At 32.5% G+C, this 21,672-nt stretch overlaps 1 protein-coding gene across 1 annotated transcript in view; it reads left to right on the top strand.

Moving 5' to 3' along the window:
- Positions 1-21,672, top strand: part of LOC114339971 (uncharacterized) — a 1,137,809-nt gene that overhangs the window by 961,671 nt on the left and 154,466 nt on the right. Inside the window, exons 11-12 of the mRNA XM_050651968.1 lie at positions 4,939-5,168; positions 8,635-8,883. Of these exons, the coding sequence (XP_050507925.1) occupies positions 4,939-5,168; positions 8,635-8,883 (479 nt within the window). The remainder of the gene's footprint in view (positions 1-4,938; positions 5,169-8,634; positions 8,884-21,672) is intronic.

Here is a 21,672-nt window from a genome sequence, read left to right on the forward strand (position 1 = left end):
GAACCTGGTTCAATACAACATCTGTGCAGCTTTTTCGCGTTGCTGCAGATAAAGTGAATATTGGCATGATGATTGCCAACATTCGTCAAGGATAGGCACATCAAGAAGAAGAAGAAAATGATGGAACGTCGTTAACTGTTAATGAGGAGCGCTACAGAAAACAGATTATCACGCCATTTCTACAGGATCTTCAGCGATTTTGTCGTATCAGGAACTTTTTCCTTAATCAACAATGAATAATGGTTTCACAGGAAACCGGGGAAACCTCTCACAGGACCAGGCAGTCTCCTCGAATTCTGCGCCATCGATGGCAGTGACTTTCCATACCCGTCGCACTCACCAGATTTAACGCCACATGATACAAAATATGAAGAATGCTGAAGGGTGCTGTTTTTCATATCGATCCACCGTGTGGGATTCCGGGATTTCAGACCAAAATTCAAGATTATTTCGTGCCATTCACCAGCCTTAAGGCGTAAATACACCATTCAATTTGGTTGAACAATGTGGACGATTCAATGACATTGTTCAAGCAAATTGAAAAGCATACATATACACGCTTCAATTATTTTTTATTCAATTCGGTTGAACAATGTGTATGAAGTTGAACAAAGTCGAGAAATATCAGAGCCTTTTCGTCTTTCCATCTATATTAAATGAAATTATTACGTTTTTCTTATAATAAAGTACGAAACACGCAGCACAAGTCAAAATGAAACTAACGGTTGAATCGAACACAATCGACAAACTTGTATAGACGCGTCAATGTGGATGAATGTGGATAAACCATCCCCGTTGTTCAACGAAGTTGAACGAAACTAGAAATTGTCTGAACTTCTTTCAACGTTCAATTTTGTTAAACACCTTTATTCAATTGCAAAATGCATGGTTACTTTTGCTTGAATCATCCACATTGTTCAACCGAATTAAATGCTGTATTTGCCTCTTTAGTTCCCGGACATGATTGATAACCTTTGTGAACGCTACGAAAAAGGCTTGAAACTGGAGGGCATCTTGAACATCTCTTTTATCGAGAACGTCGGTCGTCACGAATAATGTTTGCAAGTCTGTTATCATGTATACGAAATATATTATACATGACAATAAACATTTCAATGGTCATATCTGGTATTGTTTATTTTGGCGCATACTAGTATCCAGATAGGAACAAAGCAAAGGTTGAAAATCTCTGAAAATCAATATTTTTATATTTGTCAAATTTTTTCCATTCTTTGTCCATTTTAAAGTAGAACTATCTCCTTCTCCTTCTTCATTTTTGCATGTAGGCTTTAAAGCCTGTTTTTTTCTTTCAAAATTAGCCTCCTAAATTGTTAAAATTATCACACCATAATTTTCTTGGTCTGCCGATACTTCTCCGTCCATTCGTACTATTATATCCTCTGCCATTCTACTAAAGTGTTCGTTCCTCTCCTGTTTCCGTTTTGTCATCCATCCATTAATGTGTTTCTACATTGCATGATCTTCTTATGTTTTCGCTTCTCTCCCTATCCAACAGACTTTTCCCTGATATTCGTCGAAGTATTATTGACTATATCAATTGTTACATTTGCGTATTCTTTGGCGGTTTTAGTCTTCAACCTGTCCCAACCTCCATAACCAATAGCAACGTGGGCTGCTTCAATTATGTCAAAAATGTCTTCAGCAGGTACATAATATTGAAATTTGTTCGGGATTTCTAGTTTTAACTGAATTTAGCAGTCAAATGTTGTTTTAGCAGTCAAATGTGGTTTTGACTAGTTAAAACTAGAATTGTCCAAAGTACATAGTTAAAACTAGTTTTTCCTAGTAAATTCGGGTTTTAACTGAAATCTGGTTTTAACGGTAACATACACTTATACACTCTATACTAAATATGGAGTCAGACTGGAACATGCGGGAGAAAGGGTAAAAAATAGGGCTATACAAAGTGGAATAAAACAAGGACGCGGACTATCCCAGACGCGATTCCTAACAATAATGGATTGGATTGAAAGTTAGCGATAAAAAAACAGATTAACTGATTAAATACAGGAGAAGATTAATAAGCTTGCAAATGACTCCAATGTAATAGGTATGTCTTAAGATAAATAGAGACCAAAACTCTTAAAAACAACAGCTAAACAAAAAGTTATATATAACAGCACTACAGGCCTTAGAGGCCCTTGGCTTCGATAGTCTTGACTAATTTCTTCCAATTTTTGCGGTCCTGTACTTGTTCTCTCCAGTTTCTTACTCATTTCTTCTAGGTCAGTCCGGACGGCATCAAACCACTTCCTTCGTGGCCTCTGTCTTCTTTTTTTTCCTTATTCTCCTGCTGATAAAACTCTTAGGACGTTTCTTTCTTGTGATATTCGTAAAACATTACCCAACCATCTAACTCTCTGTGCCTTGATTTTCTGAGTTATTTTAGGTTTCTTATACATCTCCATTGACCCAAGTTTTTTTTTTTTTTTTTTTACTTGGGTCATGAAATTAGAATTGGCAGAGATAACCAAACATGCGAAATAAAAAGAAGATTAACTCTTGCTTGGGCAGCCTACGGAGCTCTGAGAGACATATGTAGGAGCAGTATACCGATCGGTTTAAAAAGACAAGTGTTTGACCAATGTGTGCTACCGGTAATGACATATGGAGCAGAGACACTGACTCTAACCAAGGCAACAGCGTCGAAAATGCGGGTTGCTCAAAGGCGCATGGAAAGATCCATGCTGGGCGTAACTCTACGGGATAAAATAAGAAATGAAGATCTCAGACAAACAACCGGTATCGCAGATGTTGTAGAACATATCACCAGGCTCAAATGGAACTGGGCAGGACACGTCGCCAGGCTGAAAGATTCAAGATGGGCACGAAAGCTGATGGAGTGGAGACCAAGAGAAGATAAACGAAGTAGAGGAAGGCCGCCTACACGATGGGCAGATGATATCAGGCGGATTAGTAAAAACTGGCAAAAATCAGCACAAAACCGTGAAGTGTGGAAACAATTGAGGGAGACCTATGTCCAGCAGTGGACGTGAATTGGTTGGATGATGATGATGATGATGATACATCTCCATTAGCTCCTGGTTTGTTCTTCTGCGCCATTCCCCGTTAGCCTACATTATACCACCAACAATTTTTCTCAATATTTTTCTCTCCCAAATCTCTCGCTTTTTTCTACTTTATGGTTCATTGTCCAAGTTTCACATGCATACAACACCGTTGGTCTCACTATTGTTTCATACGCTCGGATCTTGGCTGCCTGGACACGTTTTTTCGCCTTTTAACAATCGTTTATCTATCTCTCCCTCCCTCTTCGTCTCCTCTATTTATAACTGTTACTCCAAGGTACTCAAATTCAGTTACCTTCTCAAATTTATAATATTTTTCGTTTGTCCTTAGAGTAATCCACTTATTTTCTTCAGCGTTTTCTCCTCTCATTTCCATATACTTGGTTTTTCCTTGGTTTATAGTCAGGCCATATTTTTTTCTTCTTCTTTATATTGCTTGAACATTTTTTGAAGTTCTGTTCTTGAACGTGTCAAAAAATATTAAAGTTAGGCCATGATTTTTCTATCTTCAGTGCTGAAGCCATAGCAATTTATGAGGCCCTGCAATATTTTAAAGAATCAGAAGGTATATCTGCAACAATTATTTCCGATTCACTCTCTGTTCTTCTTGCTATTCAAACTATAGATTTTCCCAATAATAATTCAAATATTTATATCTTACTAATTAAGAAAATCCTTTTTGAAATTCATAAAAATAAAAGAAGAGTGAACTTTTTATGGGTTAAGGCTCACATACGACTTACGCATAATGAATATGTTGATAGTTTGCACTATTAGTTAACACTATTAAGCATCGAGTTAAAAATCAGTGGAGTCAATCATGGCGAGATCTTTGTAAACACTCCAAATCTCAGTATTCACTGATTCAACCTTCTGTTCCAAATATATATTGGTTTAAAAATTATGTAGTACCTCGAAGATATATAACAACATTAATTAGAATGAAGTTTGGACATGCATGTTTCCCTCTACATCTAGCAAGAATTAAAGTTTTTGATTCAAATCTTTGTACAGAATGTCAGAACGTTGGTGACTTAAATCATACTTTCTTTGAGTGCGCAAAATATATTCCATGCACATATAATTTAATCCAAGATTTAATAAAATGTAATGTTTTTCCACCTTTCAATGCATCCTATCTATTGTCTCTGAACAGCAAGAACATATATGATTGTTTAATGAAATTTATCTGTGAAACTAAAATTAACCTCTAAACTTATATCATGGAAAATGTGGTGAGCAACTTGGACAGTCCATAGCGGCCAGCTTTTGAACTGAGTATAGAGCTGTAGAAGAGTTTGCTATGGAACTCTAAGGACCTCATTGCCTTCCTTATGTATGAACAGAGAACAAAAAAAGTTTTAACTGGCTAAATGACACCCAAGTCTATGCCATAAAAAAAAAACGTGTCAAAAAACACCAAGTCATCTGCAAAACCTATACACTGTTGTCTTCTGTTAAGAATCGTGCCCCTTGTCTGGATATTGGCTCCTCTAATTATCTTTTTCAGCACTAGATTGAATAAGTCTGTTGACAGACCCCTTGTTTTAATCCTCTGTGGACGTTAAACTGATTTGAAAAACTGCCTTCTTTGAAAAACGAAAAGTTAGTGTTACCTTAATATTTCCAAAAAGTTATTTTATCTCTGTGTTCAACGAAGTTAGCAATTCTAATTAACGAGATATTGTAATTCCAAACTTTAATGATTTTGTTTGGTCTCCACCAGCGATCGACGAAGTTTAGTTTCACCGATTGGTCGGTTATAGACAGTAAGGTCGCAGTCAAAACAAAACCGACAAAACTCATAAAGTGCGAAAATTGTACGGCGTAAAGCAATAACCTGATATCACTTCCGCACAAACCGAGTCGTACGAGGCTTTTAATATAGGCAAAACTTCATTATATTACAGGTCGTTGACGGTGCTGCGTCCACCAAACTATCTGCAACTCAGAGCGTTATAACAAAAGTTGAAATTGTTGGCGGATCGACGAAGTTAGCAGAGCCGATAATTGCTAGCAAAGTGGAATCACGTAAAGAGCCGGAATCCAGTGTCGTATCCAGTATTGTTCAAGTTAAATCGGATAACGAAGCTGCACTAGTAATTGGAAACAACATTGGTAAGTGACGTGCAAGGATTAGATAAGCTGAAACTACTATTCGATAATCTTGTAATATAGCTTACGATAAATGGTTACGGTAGGCTAATCCTTTTGAAATTGTTACGGTAGCGTTTAATACGATTTTTGTATCGGAAAATAAAGTTTTATAATAATGGCTTACGACTACAAATGATCACATTCTCTTAATAGTCCAGGAGGAATATTTCTTGAATCGAACAATTCCTATTTTTTGCTGGAATCAGGCCTTGTGCTTAATTTTTTATTTAACAAAATTTGAAAATAATCGATAATTTTGGTTGCCGTTTCTACATATCACGATAGAATATAGTCTGAGTTGAAATTTTGGGAAAATACAGGGTGATCAACTTCTGTGACAAAGTCCAATATATCTGTTATTATAAAATATATGAAAAAAAGTGTTGAATAAAAGTTATAGACATCTTTAATGTACACATTTTAAAATTAGTGAGAAATATACAGGGTCCTCCAAAACACGGTGCCAAACCAAAGTTATGTTTTTTTAAATGGAACACCCTGTATTTTATTCAAAATCTGGTTTCTTTACATTTTTCTGAGTAAAAAGATATAACACTTGTCTAGGGTTATACTGAGTGTTTCAAAGTTATGAGCACTTTTATCAAAAAATCATACTGATTTGATCGCCCTGTATGATTCTAACTGTATAATATAAACTTATTTTTTTACTGCTGTTGACTGTCAATATTAAAGTAGTTTTTTAACAACTTACAATTTTTTATCACTACACAAATTGTATACAGGGTAAGTCAAAATGCAAATAAAAGATTTTCTTCATATTTTTAAATGGAACACCCTGTATTTTATATTACCATCGAAAAGTTCTTTCATTATACTTACATATCTTTTAAATATTCCCTATACCTAAAGTTATTAGTTTTCGAGATATTTTAGTTTTATTGTTGATAACTCATAGATACGTTTATTACAGTAAATTAATTACCCTTAATATTAGAAACCTCCAATGAGTTTGTTAATGATAATTAAAATTAGACCGCATTTCATTTTTTCTCCAAGTTTATGGTAAATTCTATACAATAACAAAAATTTTATATTTACTAACAAAATGATATTAATTTTTCGCGAAGAAATGGGAACTATAAATTGCTGCAAGTTCTTGTTTAAGGTGGCTTTGAAATAATTGACACAAGAACTGTCAGATGTAAGATTTTGATTATCTGTACGTTCTTATTTTTGTTATTGATTACAGTTGTTTGCCATATTGTTATAATTGTTACCTAACAATGAATTTTAGTCATGAAGAAATGACAGACAAGATTTGGATTTTAGGAGAGTGTTTCAAAAACTCATTAGTTGCCACAAGAATTTATAAGGAACGGTGTCCATAGCGTCAACAACCAAATAATAGAGCATTTGACCACTTATTAGACAGGTTTAATCGTACAGGTTCTGTTTATGAAGCAAAGGAAAAAACAAAATTTATTATTACGGATGAAAATGAATTAAATGTTTTACTGCCTGTTACAGAAAATCCTCATACAAGTATTCAAAATATTACAAGAGAGCAAGATATAACTTATGGATCTATCCAAAACATACTGAAGAAAAACAACATGCACCCATATCATATACAATTACATCAAGAACTTGTTGGGGATGATTTCGAACGAAGAGTACAATTTTGTCAATGGTCACAACAACAAATAGTTATTCAGAGAGTTTTTGTTGAGTTTGTTCTTTTTTTTTAAGACGAGGCAACATTCCACAAAAATGGTAGTGTAAACAGACACAATTTTCGTTATTATTCCACAACCAATCCGTACTGTGCTCAGACACATAGTCAAACGAGATGGTCCTTAAATGTTTGGGGTGGAATCATAGGCAATTACGATTAGGTCCTTTTTTCTTTGAGGAATCGGTAAATGGTGAGGTTTGTTTAAATTTTCTAGTGAATCATTTACCTATTCTACTTGAAAATGTACCATTAGACATCCGCCAACATATCTGGTACCTTCACGATGGAGCCCCTGCTCACCACAACGCACTTGTCAACGGTGAACTCGATGAACTATTTCCTGAAAGATGGATAGGAAGAGATGGGCCAGTTCACTGGCCACCCACATCACCAGAATTAAACGAATTTGACTTTTTTTTGGGGGTTATATTAAAGACGTAGTGTATAGGACACCTCCAACAATAGTTGACGACAGTGCTGTTTTTGTGACGGTACGCGCCGGTACGGCGTACCGGTACCTTTTGGGACAAAAAATAAAAAAAGACAATACATTATAGACAAATTCCTGAATTTTTTCGTTGCTCCCAAATAGCTTTAAAACGCCCTCATTGAGGCTAAATTTAAAAAGCTTTCCTGGCCCCCCTTATGAACAATTTCCAGACCCCCCGGAACATTGCGTACCGGAACCTATATTGTTACAAAAACGGCACTGGTTGACGATATGAAAATAAGGATTCAAAACGCCTTTCAAAGTGTCACACAACAAATGCTTACAAACATCAGTAGGTCTTTCGAAACGCGTCTCCAGGCTTGTGTAGACGTTATGGGAGGTCATTTTGAACACCTTTTATAACATAAGAAGTACGTTGAACATTTTTTTTATTTAATTTAGTTTTTTTAATAAATTTTAATAAATTAATAAATTAAAGTATTGTTATTAATAACTAAGTAATACATGTTGTTATCAACAATAAAACTAAAACATCTCGAAAACTAATAACTTTAGGTATAGGGAATATTTAAAAGATATGTAAGCATGGTGATATGGCTTTTCGATAATAATATAAAATACAGGGTGTTCCATTTAAAATTATGAAGAAAATCTTGTATTTACATTTTGACTTACCCTGTATACAATTTGTGTAGTTATAAAAAAATTGTACATTAATGCAAAACTACTTTAATATTGACAGTCAAAAGCATTAAAAAAATAAGTTTATATTACACCGTTAGAAACATACCGGGCGATCAAATCAGTATGATTTTTTAATAAAAGTGCTCGTAACTTTGAAACACTCAGTATAACCCTAGACAAGTGTTATATCTCTAGAATCAGAAAAATGTAGAGAAACCAGATTTTGAATAAAATACAGGGTGTTCTATTTAAAAAAACAAAACTTTGGTTTGGCACCGTGTTATGGAGGACCCTGTATATTTCTCACTAATTTTAAAATGTGTACGTTAAAGGTGTCTATAACTTTTATTAACAATTTTTTTCATACATTGTATAATAACAGATATATTGGACTTTGTCACAGAAGTTGATCACCCTGTATATTAAGCCCCTTTAAGCAAGTCCCTACTGAATGGGATTTCAAGAATTGAATTTACTTCATTTACTTCATATAAATTTTAGCTTCAAATTTAAGCAGAAAGTTCAATATGTGTTAATATATTTTATAAAAAATTAACTTCTATAATACTACGCTAATTGTATGATTGTTTGTCTAGGAGAACCAGAATACGACTTTCTCTCTAGACAACCATCAGAAGTCGTCGAAGAAACTTTTAAAGTCGTGAACTTGAAACCCAGCTCAAAATTCCTGTTAAAACATCGACCAGCTACCGAAGTAAAGAAAAACGTTGCAGCTAAAAGAAGTGAACATCCCACAGGACTAGTGACTAAATTGGGAGGTACAGTGGTCAAGGATGGGGTAACGACGGTGATTGAAACGAGTGTCATTGGCACGTATATTTCAGGTAATTCTCCCCTAGTTGTGTTTTTTTGTTTTTCTGGGTAATGTATTCAAGTTAAAATATTTTTTAAACTGTGTAATGAAATCTGGATCACAGCAACATCGCTAGGTGATTGGTGTAAGCTCATTTTCATACTCACCTACAATAAAGGATTACCAACTCTAATAACTACCATACTATAGCCCTAATCTCACACGCAAGATTTTTACCTGGATGAGGCACACGAGGATATGTTCTTTGTCTCAAACAAATTACAGAAAAATTTAGAGAGACTAATGTCGAAACATATTTGTGATTACACCTAGTTGGCCTATCACCAAACCTAACATCTTTTAGGACGACCATTTCTTCCTTCCTCATCCGCCCTGACCCTACCTGGCATCGGGGTTGGTTACCCAAACTCATGTAAGGTTTCTCAGGTGTACCAGGTTTCACCCGTATGATTAAACCAATACTTCTTGGAGGTGCAGATGTGAATTGAGTAGGAACGGCTAGGGGTCAGGAAGCAGCACTTTTTTGTTGTTCATTATTATTATTTTTCAATAGATTAAAGGGTGATAACTAGAAAAGACCCCTTCTAAGTGGTCTACTTCGGATATGGTTCTGAAAATTGTATTTTGCGAACGATTTTTGAATTAGAATCCAAATGTCAAATCTGAACTTATTTTAAACTTAAATTGTAATTCTTCTTGTTCTTCAAGTGCCATCTTCGTTCCGAAGGTTGGCGATCATCAGGGCTATACGTATTTTCGAAACTGCTGACCGAAACAATTCGTTGTTGCTACAGCTATACCATTCCCGTAGATTCTTTAGTCAGGAGTTTCGTCTTCTTCCTATGGACCTTTTTCCTGCTATCTTCCCCTGCATAATTATTCGAAGCAGTTCATATCTTTCGCATCTTGTAATGTGTCCCAAGTAGTGCAGTTTTCGTTTTTTGATCGTAAATATGACTTCCTTTTCTTTATTCATTCTTCTCAAGACCTCGACGTTTGCGACTCTCTCCGTCCATGATATTCTCAAAATTCTGCGATACATCCACAGTTCAAATGCCTCTATTTTTTGGTATCAATCTTTTTCAGCGTCTATGACTCCATTCCGTAGAACGGCACAAAGAGTACGTAAGATCTCATCAGACGAAGTTTCACTTCAAGGCTCAAATCTGTTCCACAAAACACTCTCTTCATTTTAGTGAATATGGATCTGGCTTTTTCTATTCTTATTTTGATTTCTGCCGAGCTATCATTGTCTTCATTTATTAAAGTGCCTAAATATTTGTATTTGCTAACTCAATCAATAATTTCATTGTGTAAATATAAATTTTGGACATTTCGTGTTTATTTCGATATTACCATAAATTTAGTTTTTTTTATGTTCAAAGGTAGTCCATATTCTTCGCTGCAGTCTGCTATCTTATTCACCAATGTCTGTAGCTCTTCAAGTGCTTCTGCGATCAGAACGGCGTCGTCGGCAAATCTCAGATTGTTTAATCTAACACCATTTATTTTAATACCTATGGATTGCTCAGAGAGTGTTCTATTCATTACGTCTTCGGAATAGAGATTAAACAGGGTTAGTGACAGTATACACCCTTGTCTCACACCTCGCTTTATTTCAATTTCTGCAGTGGTATTATTCTCTACTCTCACTAATTGTAGTTGTAATTAATTACCATTAATTACAGTAAATATTTCTGGATTTTTGTCAAAATTTGTGGATGCCACGTATGCTCAACATTCATATATACCTATGTATTTTGTTTTACACATGTGTTGATTGGTTACCTCTGTGCACTTCTTTACTAGGAATGTATGATTTCAGAAATAAAATATTTATATTTTCCTTTGAATAAAATTGTTATATTGCTGTTATGTTCAATGTCGAAGATTTTTTAGCTTATATTACTTCGCAGTTTTAACTGACTTTTGAAAAGTTTAATATTCAGAACAGCTCTCTATAAGCATAACTATTGCCGTGCAATAAAAACTATTAAATTATGATTTACGCTCTAAAGTTAAAATATGATATTAAAAGTATGTCCGTTAGTTTCTCCTATGCATGTAGATCGTCTTGAGAATTTCACAAACAAGGAAGCTGAACACATTATTGAAATTCGTACAGGCTCATCTTTAAAATCTAGGATCCAGTGTAAATATTTTATTGAGTTTTGCTTCATTATCGAAGATGTTTATCCAGCTAGCAGCTAAGAAGTTATTTTGAACATTGAACCGTTTGCTAGTTTTACATGAGGGAATATGATTTTTCAGTAGTTTGGTAGCTGATCATACATGCTTGTTACTTTCTCAAACGTAACACCAAGATTACACGAATTGATCTATCTCTCTCATTAGGGTAAACACTCCTTTGGAAGCTCTTGGCACTTATCCAATTACGTTTAAAATAATTACATATCAAATTTTGATTTTAGATATTTCAGTTCTCAAAGGCTCTCCTTTATTTTTGGATTTATTTACGTTTTCATTTTCCTCTTTATTATAATTAATAAAAATAAATTTACCAACTTTTCTCAAAGTATTTAATCGAAATTAAAGGGTTATAAAAATGAAAAAGTTAAATTTAGATATCAGAGTTTGGAACGTATTTAAATTTAAGATTTGAAACCTAAACTTATCAGATCTCGAGTATTGCTTTTTATGAAGGGCGCCGCCGGAAATAAGCTGAACATTAAGGGCACCTTGACTTTAAAAACTTTGGAAACCCTTGAACTAAAGTAAGAACTCTAACGTATTTAAATAATTTATTGCGATGTTACCAGTATGTACAGCTGGTTCCTAAAAAAACTGATACGACTCAGTCAGATTTGATTATTTTCAGCAGTGTATTTGATTGGTCTGACATTATATTATATTTATTATGACAGACAAATAATAAAATAAACAAACAAACAACAAACAACTGATTACATATGTTAATTCATATTAAAATACCTAATATAAATATAATATCAACATCATATATTAAAATTATTCTCTTCTAATCTCTCAAAAAGCGTACGATCTTCCTGAGCAGTAGATATTTTTGGTCTTCCAGAACCTTGCTTTCTTTCGAGAGTTTCTTGTTCTCTCCATCTTTTATTAATCTTAAAAACTGTTATTCTGCTTACGTTAAAATGGTTCGCTACGACAGATAGTGACCAACCATCTTCAAATTTCGTTAAAATTCTTGCTTTTAGTTCTTTTGCTAGCATGTAGAGCCATTTTTTGAGGTTGAACAAAATGAGTTATCTGAGCATAGCATATCATAAGTTATCAGGACATAGCGGTATATCATAAGTTATGATATAGCATATCATACTAGCGGACGGGTTAAGCCTATCAGAAACAAATTTCAAATATCAATAAAGTTCAGTTTTTGATTTTTTTTTTCAATGAAATCTTTTCAGGTTTCTTTAATTGATACGACTTCTCATTTTCATTATATTTATTGTAGGCCATTTAACAAAGAAAAAAAACTATATATCGGATTATAAAGAAAAACACATTTATAACACATCATTATTATGTAAGACATTGTTTTTCATGAAAAAACTAAAATTAACTATATTCAACCAGAACGCATGAATAAAAAGGTATAAGTAAGTCACTACAATAAAAAAAATAAATTAAAAATTAAATCGACAAAAAAAATATTTGATACCAATTCAAAGTTGATTCCGCTCGGCGCATTCACCGCAGCATGCATTGTAGGGATGGGAAAAACCTACCGGTTATAACCTAAAACGGGTTTTTATACTTCGCAATAACCGGTTTGGTCAGTTGTTTTTTTGTCACGGTTATAACCGGTCTTTTGTTTTTAATGTAATAACCAGTGAAAAACCGGAAAAGTTACCTAAGATAATAAAACCTTAATAGTTAGGTACCGCATAATAAAAAAATAACGAATTCCCAGAAAAAATACTGTTTGTTTAAATTTATCAACAATTCTTGATTTGTTTACTGTTTATATTCGTTAGTGACTCTCACGCTCACTGAAATAATATTTTTAAGAAATGTGATAAGCCGAACTAGCTATTTTGATGAACTTGAGAATAAGCAGATCATGCTGAATTGGGGATCCTATTAAAAGCAGATATTAAAAGATATTAGTATCAATATCAATCAGCTGTGTGCTGTGCAGAATGTGCAGTCATAGTTGTATTATTTATAATAAATGCCGTACCTACACAAACGAGCATATGGAATCACTTAAAAAAATGAAAACAATAAAATAGTTTTGTGTATCTTGTATAAAATATAATTTTTTTTTTCGGATATACATAAAACAATTTTGCAAAACATTTAGGACAATAATACTTCCAGTTCAGCATTTCAAAAATGATACATTATTTTACTAGCTTTATTATTTTTGGTGTTACATTTTGGTTTTTTTATCTCATCTAGCATATTTATAATAGCAAAACCTACATTTTTTTACTGTTTAAGATTTTTCTTGTCACTAATATTTTTTAAGTTATTTTGAAAAAATGGAATTTTTCAAAAATTTTTAGAATATTTTTTTTACTATAAAACCAAATGATTTCAAAAATAAACACTTCCAACAAATCAAACTTACAGATCATATAAACAATACACATACAGTTAAAATAGATGGTAAAGCCAAACGATTAATTTCATTTAGGGTGCTAAATAGAGGGAGGTTTTCACGATTTTTTTTACCAAAAAAAGGGGCCAACTTTTTTTTAGTGTAACTCGTTTCTTTTTGATGCTATAAACTTTTGTAAAAAACAAATAATAAGCTTTTTTCGATAGTTTGAAAATGTTAATAAGATTTTCCCGAACAACTCTTCTTTCTTCGGTGATTTCGCTTTGAATTATTCGATTTGGAATTAGACGAATAAGAACTTATTTTTCATGAGCTACAACTTTGCTTCTACTCAGTTTGTAGACTTTACTGGTACACAATTTTTTTCGTTTTTTTTTATAGGCTACACTTTTGATAAAAATATTTTTTCGATAACATATTTACTTTTTGAGCTATTTGGGAAAAACGGTCTGAAAACGTAGTTTTTTTTGTCGAAAAATCAACCTTTTAAATCGCGAATAACTCGAAAAGTATTGACTTACGTAAAAAACTTTATAGAACAAAAGGTGCTTAAAATAAGTCAATTTATCCATTTCCGGCCTTATTTTAAACATGCGTTTTTCACCCCCCGAGAAGGGGTAAATATCACCCGCCAAGTAAAAGCAACCAACGGCACAAATTCAACTTTGAAGTGGAGGGTAAGTAGAACCTAAATCCAAATTTTCATGCAATTCGGAGTTGCCCCTGGAAATTACACTCCAAAACGGTCATTTATTGGGCTAAACTTCCAGTTCAGCATTTTAACAATGATACATTTTGGTTTTTATAACTCACATGTCTACACGTTATAGTCTTATTTACTTCATATTTATTACAAAATTGGAAAGAAATCCTTTGTAAAAGGTATAAAATTTTTTTATTAAAAATCCCTTAAAAGGGCTACATCACAACAAAACGTTTTCGATTTTTATAAAAAATCATCATCAGTGTTCGATAAACTGGATGCTAGCTGAGCCACAAAAGAAAAATATCTGGGTAAAAACCCTTAACATAAAATATAGATGCCTTAAAAGTGCATACTTCAATAAAAAGGCCTGTGATGGTCACATGGCAAACAGGATAATGCCCTAAGGTAAGGTATACAGGTTTCCCAACACGTGGGATCCAAATTGAGTTGATCACATTTCAATGACTTAATGGCAACTGCCATTGAGTTGCCATTAAGTCATTGAAATGTGATCAACTCAATTTGGATCCCACGTGTTGGGAAACCTGTTATACAGGTTCCACGTGGGATCCTACGTGGGATCCAAATTGAGTTGATCACATTTCAATGACTTAATGGCAACTGCCATTGAGTTGCCATTAAGTCATTGAAATGTGATCAACTCAATTTGGATCCCACGTGTTGGGAAACCTGTTATACAGGTTCCACGTGGGATCCTACGTGGGATCCAAATTGAGTTGATCACATTTCAATGACTTAATGGCAACTGCCATTGAGTTGCCATTAAGTCATTGAAATGTGATCAACTCAATTTGGATCCCACGTGTTGGGAAACCTGTATACCTTACCTTAGGGCATTATCCTGTTTGCCATGTGACCATCACAGGTCTTTTTATTGAAGTATGTACTTTTAAGGCATCTATATTTTATGTTAAGGGTTTTTACCCAGATATTTTTCTTTTGTGGCTCAGCTAGCATCCAGTTTATCGAACACTGATGATGATTTTTTATAAAAATCGAAAACGTTTTGCTGTGATGTAGCCCTTTTAAGGGATTTTTAATAAAAAAATTTTATACCTTTTACAAAGGATTTCTTTCCAATTTTGTGATTGATGGTATACAGCCAACTACAGGAAAACTTTTTCTTTCCCTTGTGGATTTCATATTTATTACATATTTATTACATATTACATATTTCATATTTATTATAGTCTTATAAATAAGTACCTAATTTCACTACTTTTGTATTTTTCAATTATTTGGTATTATTCGGATCCGAAACTTTTATTTGGTGAGTTTATTATTATAAAGGATGTAACAAAAAGGTAGATCATAAATTAAATCACATATTTTGTGACCAAAAATAGATCGATTTAACCTAATTGACCATAGTACAAATGTGCACTTAAAAAAGTTACAGCTCTTTGAAGTTATCAAATGAAAATTGATTTTTTCCAATATATTAAAAACTGCGAGATTTTATATTGAAATTAGACATTATGGAGTATCACAAACTAAAGTGCAATGTAACTGTGACGTTGTAACTTATTGGGTATTGGATATTGATTCAAAAAACCTAAAACCGGTTTTTGGAATAACCTGTTTTTTGTCCGGTTTTAACCGCCAGGTTAAACCGTAAGTTAAAAAACCGGTTTAACCGAAAACCGGTGTTTTGTCAACAACCGCCATCCCTAGGCATTGATGTGCTCCATGCAAAGCCATGATTTGCAAAACATACGGAAATATCTTGCTTGCCGTTTTTGTAATACTTACAGTATCCCCGTTTTTTTTTTGAGGAAGATCATGTGATGGCACCATATTTCACCATATTATGGTAAAAATAAATAAAGCAACTAAAACGTTCGCTTTGAAAATTGGAAAAAAAGTATGAAAAAAAAACAGAACGAGATTTAAAAAATGGAGAGTTTGCTAGAAAATAATTAATAACGAAAGACAATATTGTCGTAAATATTACTATTATTAAGCATAGATACACACGAAAAAGGGATAGTTGAGAAGACACAAATAATTTTATATTAGTATAAGAGTCAGATAAATAAATAAAAATCAATAAAATTACAACAGAAATCTATTGAACAAAGGGGATATAGTGAACCTAGTTAAAAAAATAAAATTATCGAATAAAAAAATCTTTATAAATAGCTTTAAAGATATGGTATATTTAAGGCTTAATTTTGGAGAATAGTGTATATATTTTTGAAGAGAGGGTTCTAATTAAAACGAAAATAATTGAAAGAAATAAGACGAGAGTTTTAAAATTTAACAATAGAGCTAATTTATACAAAAGAGATTTTTCCTTTATTTATTTAATTTTGAGTGATGTTTTATTTACGCTTGATTTAATTATTTCCTCGTGTTTTTGTGGCCTGAAGAGTAACCACTGCCACTGAAATGCTTAGTAATACATCCAGGAAAGCTCCTACGCGAAGAAAAAAAAAGGACATTGTCAAAGCAATAAAAAGACAACAATGTAAAAGTATTAAGAAATTAAACAAGAATGAGTCTGCAGAAATTTCATTGTATTTTAATTATTGTGTATACTGAAATCTTTATACCAGAAAACAAAACTCAAATGAGATGGGTTTTCTCGGCTTCTAACTTCGCGTGGTCTTACTGAGTGGCCATAACCCTGGAAGCTCACACTTGGGTGTGAGATACCCATCGCGACACTTAACTGCATGTAGCTTGCGCAGCTGCATTTCAATGGTAATGCTGCTTTATGTAAATTCGGTCTATAGTCTGCCAAGGACGGGTATGTAGTTGCGGTCTCATTTGAGCAATATTTCCAATCACGAGAATTTATTGAATATAGGCTAGGGTATGTAGCACCCATGTGTGAGGTTTGCGATTAAGTGTGCGTTCAAGTTAATGACCTAACAACACAACATCCCACAAGTTTAGTAAAGAAAACTAGGTGTTATTTCTGCAAAGGCAAAGATGGAAAAGCAAAGCGTGCATGCTCGGCTTGCTATAATGCATAATGCATGGAGCATAGAGCCACACTGTCTTATGAATATAGTTACTAAAATGAGTGAAACTGAAATACCTGGCTAAGAATGAATATGAGTTCTATAATCAAAAGGTGTTATATTTTAGTTAGAAAGACCATTTTGATGTTAAATTAAATTAAAATATTTTGAATTATGTTTCCGGTTTTTTAGAAAATGTTTTAATTATTTTTAGGTATTTTTAATATTTTCTTCTTTTGTGTTACTACAATTAATAGAGAGAAAATAAAATTATTGATTTAATTATTCGTATGTATTCGACCGTGATTAGAGAGTCTTTGGAAATCATAAAATATTTACTTTTTTTTTATTTCTTCACAAAAATTATTGGGTATCTGACACCTATGTGTGCGGTTTATGTAAAAAAAATAGGTGTGATTTTCCAGGGATAAAAATATTTAAAACTTTATAGTGAAATCGAAGTGACTACGGTCCGAAGTAGTACATGTCCCTATTAATTTCTTAATAGTGTAAAAACAGCAAATATACATACTGTAACAGTCGAACTATCACAGCAAGTTAAGGAATAATGTATAACAATTAAACTGCAACTAACTATGAGAATTAATTGTTGAGGCTTCGTCAAGCTAAGTCTTTCAACGTTAGTTCATCTTATCTTATATATGATCTGTAACATTATATATTGTTTATAGGATCTGTAAGATTGGCTGTTTCAAAGTCCTTATTTTTGAAAAAAAAATGGTTTTATATTAAGAAAACTATTTTCTAAAAATTTTGGAAAAATGTTTTTTTCAAAATATATTAAAAAGTATTAGTGATACGAAAAATTTCATAGAGTAAAAAAATGTAGGATTTGTTTTTATGAATATGTTTGTCTCATTTTCTTTTCCTATAAGACAAAAATTGGTTAAGATATGGCTGTTCAAAGTTTTCATACATTAGTGGTTAGTGACTCGTTCAAGCCCTTGTAACTATAATCCTTTCAAAAATAAGCACTTTAACCCGGCGAAGCTTACAGATCATTATAAAAAATACATAAGTAAAGTATTTTGTTTCTAAAGCGGTAACGAGTAATTTCATTTGGCTTGCTAAACAGAGGGAGATTTTCACGATTTTTTTATCAAAAAAAAGGGGGCAACTTTATTTTGAGCGTAACTCGCTGAGTTTTAATCGTAGAAATTTCTGTGAAAAGTAAAGCTTTTTTAAACACCTTAAAAAACTTTAAATGGGTTTTTCCCAAAGAGAGCTACATTTTTGAAGATATTCTTCTTTAGTGTTGTTTTGAAGCTATTTTCTTGTGGCATTTTTACAATTTTAACTATTTATAATGGGAAATAAGCCACAATATTATTAAAAAATTATTTTTATTAACGTTTCGACTCCCAAATCGGGTGCCGTTGTCGAACTACAAAATACTATTAATATAAACAAAAATGTTGTTGCTTGGTAAAAAAAATTCTTCTAATATTTTATTTAATTTGACTCGTTTATATCGGCAATTCAGATACATAATATGATACATTTTAAAGTAGAAGACTTTAAAATGATATTGCCAATATTTATGAGTTGCGTTCCTGGGACGACTTTACTGAAAGATAGTTCATTCGATTACATGAAATCAACCTCAACGCAAGAATATCCGTCACAAAAAATCATAGCATGTGATCTGTCTTTAAAAAGACAACCACATGCAACGGTGACATTAAAATTCTCGCGTTAGAGATCTCATAGTAAATCACGAGGGAAAACCAGGAAAAACCTCGTGATACTATCCCGACATCGTAAGTATTTGGTCTTACATTTAATTTACTCTCAAAATTAATACCAAATTCTGACTTTACTATAATTTTGTTTAAATTATAAATAATATCAATAATACATGGATATATAAGTAATACTAAAATATAAAATATGTACTAACTTGACTATTGACTTACTAATTGTGGTATTTTCTTTCTATTGACTTCCTCTTTGAGTATGGGTATTTTCTTTTCAGTATTTTTTCCCTCGTGATTTACTATGAGATCTCTAACGCGAGAATTTTAATGTCACCGTTGCATGTGGTTGTCTTTTAAAAGACAGATCACATGCTATGATTTTTTGTGACGAATATTCTTGAGTTGGGGTTGATTTCATGTAATTGAATGAACTATTTTTCAGTAAAGTCGTCCCAGGAACGCAACTCATAAATATTGGCAATATCATTTTAAAGTCTTCTACTTTAAAAATTTTTTGTATTATGTATCTGAATTGCCGATATAAATAAGTCAAATTAAATAAATTATTAGAAGATTTTTTTTTACTAAGCAACAACATTTTTGTTTATGTTAATAGTATTTTGTATTTTGACAACGGCACCCGATTTGGGCGTCGAAACGTTAATAAAATTCCATTTTTTAATAATATTGTGGCTTATTTCCCATTATAAATAGTTAAAATTCTTCTTTAGCGGCGAATCGATTGAGGTTAAAATTTGATTGATCCGCGCGCATGCGCACACCGACAGTATGGTATTAGTTCTTATACGGGCTCTAATTGGGTGTTAAAATTTTGAAATGATCTGTCAATAATTGTTCAATATGGAGGTTATCGGTAAACAAAAATATTGTATAATATTAGTTTTTATTGATGTGTGGACAGAAATAAAATCAAACTTATAATTATAGCGACTTTTTAAATAGTTTTGAAAAGCCACAGGTACGTAATTCTAAATGTTTCAGTTGGAAATACCTAATAGTTTCAATACCTATCTATTTGGAAAATGTAAACAAAATAATGTAGTTACCTATTAGTAGGCAATGCTTTAATTTACATTAACTGATTACGAACAAACTTTCTACAAATCTTCATCTCATATATCGTTTTCTTACTCTATATTTTGTTGTATTTTATTTCGACAAAAATCAAACTAATAATTTTGTTAAATTCATATATATTTATGGTGTAAACGTTTAGTTTGTGTATATTCCCACATGACGTATACGAGAGTTTGGTGCAGTTTGAAATGGCGTCAACTTTCGTACGGCGCGGTAGACGTGAAGTGGGCTCAAGCCCCAAGCAAGTTATTATTTTTTTATTTTTTTTTATAGATTTTATGATTGTAAGTATATTATTATATAATTTTTGAAGACATTCTCCTTTTTTGAAAGTGGTAGATAAGAAAGTTAGTTTGATTTTTAAATAAAATAAGTACAAATAACCTTTTAAGTATATTTACTTCGTTTAAATTACCTATTATATAATAGAAGAATATCTTCTTACGTGCGTACAAAGTACACACACATTCTTTTTTAATTATTTCACCTTGCAATATTCGATCTGGAATTTGACGATTAAAGCTGTATTTTTCATGAGCTATAACTTTGCTTTTTCTGGGTCTATAGACTTCGCGGAGACACAACTTTTTTCGTTTTTTGTGCTATATTTTTGTTAAAAATATTTTTTTCGACAAAAAACTTAGTTTTTGAGTTATTTACGAAAAACCGCCTGAAAACGTGTTGTTTTTTGTCGAATAATAAACATTTTCAATCAATCGCAAATATCTCGAAAAGTATTAACTAAATTGAAAAAAAAAGACACTATAGAACCAAAGTTGCTTAGATTTAGTCAGTGTATCCATTTTCGGGCTTATTTTAAGCACGCCTTGTTCACCCCCGAGAAGAGGTAACTGTCATCCCCCCAAGTAAAAACAAACAAACGGCACCAGTTCAACTTTCAAGTGGAGGGTAAGTAGAACCTAAAGCTAAATTTTTATGCAATTCCGGGTTGACGCTGAAAATAACACAGTATCGCCGTATTTCCCGTTCATTTACTGAGCTAATAAAATAAATTATTTAAATAAAGCTAATAAAGATGTCACGTTTATAACGTTACAATAATAATAATTACTTTAATATAAAGCAAATCTGAAAAATAGGATACTTACCAAATCTGAAAAATATTGCTTTGTATATTTATTTTCAACTCGTTTCATTCTTAGATCTGTTTTCCGAACACAATAGTAATTAAAGAAATAATTTCTCCTTCAGATATACGCTTAAATACATTCAACTCACTAATCAAAAGTCTTCCGTATTTTCCATTAAAATGGCTAAAACTATTGTTTTCGAACTCACTCAACTTCTCTCCTTAATTCTCTCGAACGTCGTTCAATTTCAGGAAATATACCCGTTCTTCGGGGGGAAAGAAAAATCCGAGTTTGAAAATATTATAAAACTCTTCGTCTCTTTGTTAACTCGAGGAGAACCTAAGGAGCGGGATAGAAGTGTTTATCGATAAACAGGCTGAATACGCCGCTTTGTCTGTATATTGTTGTTGAAATTTGCTTCATTAAAACCGGAGAGAAAATATAATCAGAATTTTAGTGCAGCTCATCAAAAGGCGATGTGTACATAGAAAATTAAAATTGGATGTGAATTTTTCGTAGCGCAGCTAGAAAATTTTATTTGATGACAATATTCCATAAATGACATGTAACTACAAATTTTGACTAATCGTAAAATATTCTTGTTTATTAATAATATTGATTACGAATGT

The sequence above is a fragment of the Diabrotica virgifera genome, chromosome 5 (assembly GCF_917563875.1).
Source record: "Diabrotica virgifera virgifera chromosome 5, PGI_DIABVI_V3a".
NCBI lineage: Eukaryota > Metazoa > Arthropoda > Insecta > Coleoptera > Chrysomelidae > Diabrotica > Diabrotica virgifera.